The sequence below is a fragment of the Dreissena polymorpha genome, chromosome 2 (assembly GCF_020536995.1).
Source record: "Dreissena polymorpha isolate Duluth1 chromosome 2, UMN_Dpol_1.0, whole genome shotgun sequence".
NCBI lineage: Eukaryota > Metazoa > Mollusca > Bivalvia > Myida > Dreissenidae > Dreissena > Dreissena polymorpha.
Genome location: NC_068356.1, coordinates 107,729,756 through 107,739,079, shown reverse-complemented (window position 1 = coordinate 107,739,079; position 9,324 = coordinate 107,729,756). Strand labels below are relative to the sequence as shown.

The following is a 9,324-nucleotide window of genomic DNA, read 5'->3' as shown; positions in this document are numbered from 1 at the left end:
CTCCGAGAGTTTAGAAAACCCAGCTAGTACAAGAAGCAGAGTGCCCGCACACAAGTAATAAAATAAATTATCTTTAGAAACTGTGTGTGGAAGGACAAGCAACAATAACACCCATGTACCATCTTTATTATTGTATTTTTATATCGCAATAGTATTTTTTAATGACCATCGTCATGCGAAAATGGGTCTTATACCATATGCGCTCATCTTATATATAACCCCCCTGCTCCCTTTCTCCTTACTGCATTTTTGCCATAATTCATAGCGGTCTTTAATAGATTTTACTTAAGCTAAATGAAAGTACTTTGAATAAAGTAATATAAAATGTCCTGCATCTTGGCCACAAGTATGGTGATTAAGCACGCTACGCACCTGCACTATCGAAGTTTTTTTTAGACATAGTTGTGTCCCTTGTTTAAATGCAGATCATGATTTACAATGTAAACACGGGGTGTTTTATAATAATGTATTTAAAACAGTTTTTTAAGCAAAAATGTTTTCCAGTAAAAAAGGTTTGTTTTCAATATATTGCTTGCTTTGAATTTTTATATTGAAATAATATAAATATACAGGTAATGAATCTCAGTCTGTTATCTGTTTTTTCCTAGATGCAGGCAAATGTAGTCTTCCTCTCCTAAATGATTTGTTTTCCTCATATATGCAAATGTGTTCTGTGTTTAGTTGTGTTGAATATTTAGAAGTATTTTTCCGTATCTGGTAATTGTCAATATAACATTAAAATTATCACGCAGTGTTATCACTAACTAAATATTTAACTCATTTAGATACCTTCAGTGCCAAAGATTCCATTTAATACATGTATATGTAATATAGTTTATGTGTAATTAAATTGAGTACTGAAGATATTGAAAATGGAGAACCTATTAGCCATTTGTGTTTTATTCACTTAACACTCTTCAGGCCTACACTATAATTTGAAACTATTGCTTCATTTTCCTTTTTATATGAAGCTTTTGTATGTGTTGGGTGAATTTTCAGGTGCTTAATAAATTTACACTGCCTGATTTAATTCAATTCAATGGCTTCAATAGTAGTCTTTATTCTAGAATGTAGATAATATACGAAATTACTAGATAATGCAAGATGCTTTACACATTTTACAAGTTTATAAGAAATAGTAACATATTTAGACGTTTTAGCTTTCCCTGGTACTTTTCATAATTATCATAATGAAAATACAAATACAGACTAATAAACGTGCTCACATAATTAAACTTGTCGTGAATATTATATGAGATTTTAGACGTAACGTTGATTGGCGGTTGCCGCGAATGAGCACGTTATTATAATTATTATTTTGACGTCATATAGATTTGTATTGTTGTTGACGGGCAGTTGAATTAAAGGATCGAGCCTGAACAGTCGTGTTTTGCATATCAACTCAAAGTACACCATTATAACTTCGTGAAATTGGTGCCGTGAACAAACAGTAAAATGCCGACGACAATAGAGAAGTTACTAGGCCAGCGGCTAAGTTTGAAAAATATTATTGACCGTTTCGTCAGTAAAATAGAAGAAGCGAGCGATGAAGACGATGACATTCAGTTCCAAGCGCTTATCGAGAAATTAGAAGAAAAAGTGGCATGTCTGCTAGTCCACAATGATAAAATTCTCTCGCTCACCGACGCCGACGCTGCGCCAGAGGAGATGGTCGAGGCAGAAGAGTATACCTTCAACGTAGAGGTCAAACTACAAAGATACAAGCAGCGTCTACAGCGGCCTAACATTGGCATCACAGACGCCGCAGATTTATTATCGCATGCATCCGGTTCCGGTAGTCAGCAGGCATCCGGTCCACTACCACCAAACAACCAACGCAGGGTGAACACCAATTCGTCAAACAACAGCGGCCAGTCAGCGCCCGAGATAAGTACATCTAGTACTCATAAATTGCCAAAATTAACACTTCCACGATTTGACGGTGATATATTACAATGGCAATCGTTCTTGGATTCATTCGAATCGTCAATCCATTGCAATGTCAACTTGACTGATGTGCAGAAATTCAATTATTTGAAAGCACAGTTGGAGGGTACAGCCGCCATGACTATTGAAGGATTTGCACTCACGAATGCACTCACACGCGCGCAGTCGAATTGTTACGTGAAAGGTATGGTCAACATTGCAAAATTGTTCATGCAACCATGCAAGCGTTATTGAAATTGCCATCACCAACTTCCACAGTCGCGAGTTTGAGAGGGTTTTACGACCGCATGGAAACGTATATCCGGGGTCTTGAGTCGCTAGGACAACATCAAGATATGTACGGTAGCCTATCGGTGTCAGTTGTATTGGAAAAATTGCCGATGGATATACGTAAAAATCTCGCCCGCGTAAACGAGAATATTGACTGGTTTTTGCAAGATCTGCGACGAGCGATTAACAAGGAAATCAACATTCTCGAGATCGGCACCGGAAGTTCCTATGCGTTGCCGGAAGTTAGCGACTACAACTCAACAGCATTGTTTCATGCAAGTGCGAATGGTAAGAAGACTTCATACACTCCTAGCAACAAGTTTGGCAAAAGGAATACGCAAAATTATTCTAGAACATGTGCATTTTGTGATCAAGAACATTTAAGTTGTGAATGTAAAAACTTTCCTGACACTGCTGCCCGAATGAATGTTGTGAAACAGAAACAGCTTTGTTTTAACTGCTTGGGTAAACACCGAATCACAGAATGCAAGTCAAACGGACGCTGTCAAAACTGCCACCGGAAGCATCACACTTCTATCTGTAAGGAGCTACAAAGAAAACCGGAAGTTGAATCGCCGCAACCGGAAGCCGCCGTATTCTTCTCGTCTACAAAGAGGTCGAACGCAGACGTTATATTAAAGACCGCCATTGCCCCTGTTTCGTCGTCTCACACTACAACGGATGCCGCCATATTAGTCGACGAAGGCGCACAGCGATCCTTTATCACCAGAAAGCTTGCTGACGATCTTCAACTAGAGAGTGATGGAATAGAGACACTGAGCCTGACGGGATTCGGAGGAAGTAATAACAGAAGCTTACAGCAATTAGAACGCACGACAGTGTACATAGTATCGAAGAAAAAGAAAATACCTGTTAGTGTGCTCATTGTCCCCACTATTGCGGCTCCCATCAACTGTGGGTATCTTAGATCGACTGCGGAACTTCCGTATCTGCGGGGATTGAAGTTGGCTCATCCCGTTACAGGTGACACGTTATTTCACATTTCATTACTCGTTGGAGCTGACCACTATTGGGATATGGTCGAAGATCATGTTGTTCGAGGGAACGGGCCGACCGCCGTTAAGTCTAAGATTGGTTATTTACTGTCCGGTCCGATGCCCTCCACGTCTTATGTGCCAGCTGATAAGCACATATTGAATGTACTTGCATCGCGCGCCCCAGAAGACAGCATATTAGAACGTTTCTGGAGTCTTGAGAGCATGGGTATCTCACCTTGTGAACCTGACCGGAAGTCTGTCGAGTACCTAAAGCAATATCAAGAGACATCTATTGAGTACGACAACGGAAGGTACCATGCCAAACTACCATGGAAGCAAGATCTCCCTGCTCTACCAACAAACCACAATATAACTTTGAAGAGAACTGTTGGGACTATTCAGAGGTTGCGCAACGAACCGGAAGTGCTTCGGGCATATGGTGACATCATAGCAGAACAGGAAAGACGTGTCTTTATCGAGCGGGTACCACTTGGTCAAGAGTCAGCTGAACAAGTGCACTACATCCCTCATCACCCGGTGAAAAAAGAATCATCAACGACACCCATACGCATCGTCTACGATTGTAGCTGCCGTCAGTCACGTGATTCACCAAGCTTGAACGACTGCCTGGAATCAACGCCACCGGAATTGAACGAGCTTACGTCGATTCTTGTTCGTTTTCGGTTGAATCCGTACGCTGTCTCCACAGATATAGAAAATGGCTTTTCTACACGTCGGGCTACACGAAAAGGATCGTGACATGACGAGGTTTTTCTGGCTTGAAAATCCGTTAGATCCAGATAGTCGACTAGTGACATACAGATTCAAAGTAGTGTTGTTTGGTGCAACCTGTTCGCCATTTATTTTGAATGCAACATTACTGAAACATCTCAGAAAGAATATGAATGTGAACGCTGCACACGTCGTTGAACGGGACTTGTACGTAGACAACGTAATTTCCAGCTTTAAGTGCGAAAAGGATTTACTTGAATACTTCACAGAGGCAAGACAATTGATGTCCACAGCTGTGATGAATTTAAGGTCATGGATATCAAACAGCGCATGTCTGAGAACAGCCGCGGAAAACGAAAACGTTTCGGATACCTGTGACGTCACCAAGGTGCTCGGGCTGAGATGGGATCCCAAGTTAGACACAATAAACTTCGTAGACAAACAGATACCAATTTTAGAAAAAGTTACGAAGAGAACGGTTTTAAAATTTTCATCACAAATATATGACCCGCTTGGACTTTTGAGTCCAGTAACAGTCCGAGCGAAAATTCTCTTACAAGAAATGTGGAAACAGAAATATGACTGGGACACGCCTCTTCCGTCCAGTTTACATGCAACATGGTCAGAAATCGCCACAGATCTCAACACTGTTGTTCGAGATACGTCACTGCGCCGCCAGCTCATACAATCTGTTAAAGGAACTGGAAGTGATGTGAAACCGGAAATGCACGTCTTCGTAGATGCAAGTAACAAGGCGTATGGCGCAGCGGTATATATCTGCAACAGAAATGAGTCAAGATTGGTGATAGCGAAAAGCAGAGTCACTCCTGTTAAATCACTATCGCTTCCACAGTTAGAATTGATGGCTGCTTTGATCGGAGCGAGACTAGCTACCAAGATTCAATCTTCCCTGCACACGACGCATATCACGTTTTGGTCTGACAGCCAGATAGTCCTTCATTGGCTCTCCACAACGAATAAATTGAAGAAATTTGTAGCCAACAGAGTGTCCGAAATAAACACGTTGACCAATACAAACACTTGGAAATACTGTCCAACACACGACAACCCCGCAGACCTGCTGACACGTGGGGTATCAGCAAACGTCTTCATGAAGAGCAGCATTTGGCAAACGGGGCCCGAGTGGATCACAGACACGAGGAGGTGGCCTATATGGGAGACGGAACCGCTACTTGTCAACACTATTTTAGATGAACACGCCGGAACAGAGATGGTGCCGAGTCACGTGCTACATACAGATATATCTACCGGATCTCTACTTAACCTTCAGAGCGTTATCAACATTTCTGACAACAGTTCCTACCGAAGACTCCTGCGCGTGACAGTTCTTGTACAAAGATTTGTCAAAAATTGCAAACTTCCACACAAAGAACGAATTTACGGAACAGTAAATGCAAATGAACTCCGATGTGCTGAAAAACTGTTACTTCGGCATTGTCAAGCCACAGAATACAATGATGAAAAAATAAGTTTGAAATCACGAATGTGTCGCATCACGCTTGTGAAACAACTTCGTCTGTTTATCGACAGTGACGACATTATTCGATGTTGTGGAAGAATTAATAAAGCTCCACTATCGGAGATGACGAAGTTCCCGATATTATTACCGAAAAAACACCACATCACACGGTTGATTGTCAGAGATGCGCACATCACACATCTGCACTCGGGTGTCAACGCAACTGTGACACATATACGACAGAAGTATTGGATTCCAGCGATAAGACAGTGTGTGCAGACAGTCGTCCGGAAGTGCGTCACTTGCCGCAGAGTCGTTGGAGAAGCCTTTAGAGTCCCCGAGCCGCCGCCATTACCGAAGATGAGAGTTGAAGACACGCCGCCCTTTACAGTAACGGGGGTAGATTTCACGGGCGCTCTATACGTAAAGCAGACAACCGGAAGTGAAACAAAAGCATACATTTGTCTTATCACTTGTGCTATTACTCGAGCCGTCCATCTCGAAGTTGTCACCGATCTAACAAAGGAATCGTTTTTATGCGCATTTAGAAGATTTGTTAACCGGAAGTCACTGCCGAAATTAATAATCTCCGACAATGCTACCACGTTTGTAGCAGCGTCGAACCATTTGAAGACGCTAATGGAGTCTACATCAGTCCAAGAAACATTGAGCGGTATGGGAATAGAGTGGCGTTTCATTCCACAACGCGCCCCATGGTACGGGGGATGGTGGGAGCGACTTATTGGTTTAACGAAAGTCGCTCTGAAAAAAGTACTTGGCCGAGCATACGTCACACTTGAGTCTCTACAGACAATCGTCACAGAAATCGAGGCTGTACTTAACGATCGGCCATTGACATATGCATCAACAGATCTTAACGACCCCGCGCCCATCACGCCGTCACAGCTGTTATACGGTCGCCGAGTTACAACGCTGCCTCACGATGACGTCACAGTCGATGCCGGGAGTACTGTCGCTGCAGCCGACCATGCTGCATTTAACCGCATGGCAAGTCGACGTGAGCTGCTCATACAACAGTTCTACAGACGCTGGAAGACTGAGTACCTGACGTCACTCCGCGAGCACCACCGAATGTCTGGTTCCAACACGCAGACGATCAACACCGGGGACGTGGTGCAGATCCATGATGATGGCCCTAGATGTCGATGGAAACTTGCCGTGGTCGTCGATGTTGTAACCGGAAGGGACGGGCATATTCGCGCGGCCAAAGTGCGAACCAGTAACGGACTGTATACCCTAAGGCCAATAGCAAAACTTTATCCACTCGAAGTGATAAGTGCCAATGGAAACTGATGGACAATCATGATATTGTTGTGATGGACTGTTTTTTTTTAAATATTTAAGCATTTTGTTATGATTATCGTATTCGTATACTTATGTGAAAACTCTGTTTTATCATTTTGCGGCCCCCAGTATGTCGTGAATATTATATGAGATTTTAGACGTAACGTTGATTGGCGGTTGCCGCGAATGAGCACGTTATTATAATTATTATTTTGACGTCATATAGATTTGTATTGTTGTTGACGGGCAGTTGAATTAAAGGATCGAGCCTGAACAGTCGTGTTTTGCATATCAACTCAAAGTACACCATTATAACTTCGTGAAAAAACTCTTTAAGAAAGGCTACATAACAATACTGTCTAAAACATTCCTATAAATTAGCATGTGTACCATTACAACTAAAATATAATATGCCTTGTGTTTGTCAGGGCTTTTATCAAATGAAGCATTATTGTATTATGTATAGTACTTCAAATGATATGCGTATGAGTTTTGTGTATTTTCATACGTTTATCTGATAATATAAACGTGTTAGAATTGTTATTAAGTTTAACATTGTATTATTTATAGTACTTCAAATGATATGCGTATCACTTTTGTGTTTTATTCACTTAGCACTCTTCAGGTTAACTGCCTTAACTATAATTTGAAACTATTGCTTCATTTTCGTTTTTATATGAAGCTTTTGTATGTGTTGGGTGAATTTTCAGGTGCTTAATAAATTTACACTGCCTGATTTAATTCAATTCAATGGCTTCAATAGTAATTTTTATTCTAGAATGTAGATAATATACGCAATTACTACTTTGTTGCTTCAGTACCTTATATTGGATTGTGTTCTTTTGTTATGTCTACCCGTTGTTTGTATGTCACATAACAATACTGTTTAAAACATTCCTATAAATTAGCATATGTACCATTACAACTGAAATATAATGTACCTTATATTTGTTAGGGCTTTTATCAAATGAAGCACTGTATTATGTATAGTACTTCAAATGATATGCGTATCACTTTTGTGTATTTTCGTACGTTTATCTGATAATATAAACGTGTTAGAGTTTTTATCAAATTTAACACTGTATTATTTATAGTACTTCAAATGATATGCGTATCACTTTTGTGTATTTTCGTACGTTTAAATAATAATATAAACGTGTAGTCGGCAAATCAAGATATGTAGTATCATTATGACATGTATAAAATTTTTAATAGTTTATGTCATTAGCTCTACTATGTTAATTGTTATGAACACATAAAAGGAAAATAATTTCTCATAAGAACTCTAAGTGTTATACATTTAGATCTTAAAAATCAAATCAATTAAATGCATTAAAAACTTGTATACATCTTTATTTATAAAATAATACGAAAATAATTTTTTTCTTAACATACAATTTCGCAAAATAAATCTTAAATCAACATGTTTCTGATTTACATATGTTTGTTAATACTTGAAATATATAACCAAGCCAGTTGTTTATTGTTGTTTTTTTTCTCTCATTTTTGTGATTATTTATTTTTTTATTTTTTCATTACTATGGAATACTCATATTTTTGTATTCCTCCTTTTTGTTTTCTATTTTTGTTTTTATATATGAATATATTATGTCTTGTAATAGAAAGCAAGTGGACATATTTTAAAATAGAAACTAACTGGACAATAACACACAAACTATCATTTACATCACCAATCACCTCTTTAAATGATTAAACTATGCACTTTGAATGTAAAAGGGCTAAACAATAAAGACAAACGTATAAAAATCTTCAAATGGTTAGATGAAACAAAATATAGTATATGCCTATTACAAGAAAGTCACTTGACAAATACTTTAACACAAACCTTAAAAGATGAATGGGACGGAGACATATATCTCAGTTGACAACATACTAATAAACAAGGCATTGCCTTTCTGATTAAAACAATATAGGGATCACAGTCGATAACTTTAACGAAATAATACTTGGCAGACTAGCAAGTATAGATATCAAAATACATGAAACACAATTAACGTTAATCAACGTCTACGGTCCTAACATAGATGATCCCACATTTTACGAAACATTACAATCCTTTATAATTGATAACCAAGATAAAAAATATTATAATCGGTGGTGATTTCAATACTGTCCTGAACCCATTATTAGATAAAAAGCAGGGAAATCTTTATACTCATCCTAAAAATAGAAACATTTTGAATAACATAATTGAAAACTACAATATGATAGATATCTGGCGTACAGTATACCCAAACGAAAGCAAATTTACCTGGCACTCAAACACAAAACCAACAATATTTTGTAGATTAGACTATTTTTTAATATCTGAATCTCTTTGCAACATTATTGACACATGTAACATAAAACCAGGATTTATGACTGACCATTCTCTAGTTGAACTTAAATTGCACGATATACAACCTGAAAGAGGCCCAGGATACTTTAAAATTAACAATAGCATCTTATTGGATACACAATAGCAAACACAAATAAAACAGGAAATATTAAATACAGTTCAAAATAATAAAGATGCAAACCCAAACACCCTATGGGAAGTAATTAAAGGAAATATACGTAACACAACAATTA

General features: G+C 38.8%; 2 protein-coding genes across 2 annotated transcripts; both read left to right on the top strand.

Annotated features, from left to right (window-relative positions):
• Positions 1-1,455: 1,455 nt before the first annotated feature.
• Positions 1,456-3,974, top strand: LOC127869970 (uncharacterized). Its single transcript, XM_052412629.1, has 2 exons — positions 1,456-1,891; positions 2,206-3,974. Exons 1-2 carry the CDS (start codon positions 1,456-1,458, stop codon positions 3,972-3,974), a joined length of 2,205 nt encoding a protein of 734 aa, XP_052268589.1.
• A 142-nt stretch (positions 3,975-4,116) lies between these two features.
• LOC127869969 (uncharacterized) lies at positions 4,117-6,741 on the top strand. The gene has a single exon (XM_052412628.1). The coding sequence runs from the start codon at positions 4,117-4,119 to the stop codon at positions 6,739-6,741; it is 2,625 nt and encodes an 874-aa protein (XP_052268588.1).
• The last annotated feature ends 2,583 nt before the right edge of the window (positions 6,742-9,324 follow it).

Bases quoted from the DNA above. Each gene is read 5' to 3' on its own strand.
- LOC127869970 (XM_052412629.1), top strand. From the start codon at position 1,456: ATGCCGACGACAATAGAGAAGTTACTAGGCCAGCGGCTAAGTTTGAAA. The intron at 1,892-2,205 runs GTACATCTAGTA...CAACTTCCACAG, and splicing joins CCAGTCAGCGCCCGAGATAA to TCGCGAGTTTGAGAGGGTTT.
- LOC127869969 (XM_052412628.1), top strand. From the start codon at position 4,117: ATGAATGTGAACGCTGCACACGTCGTTGAACGGGACTTGTACGTAGAC.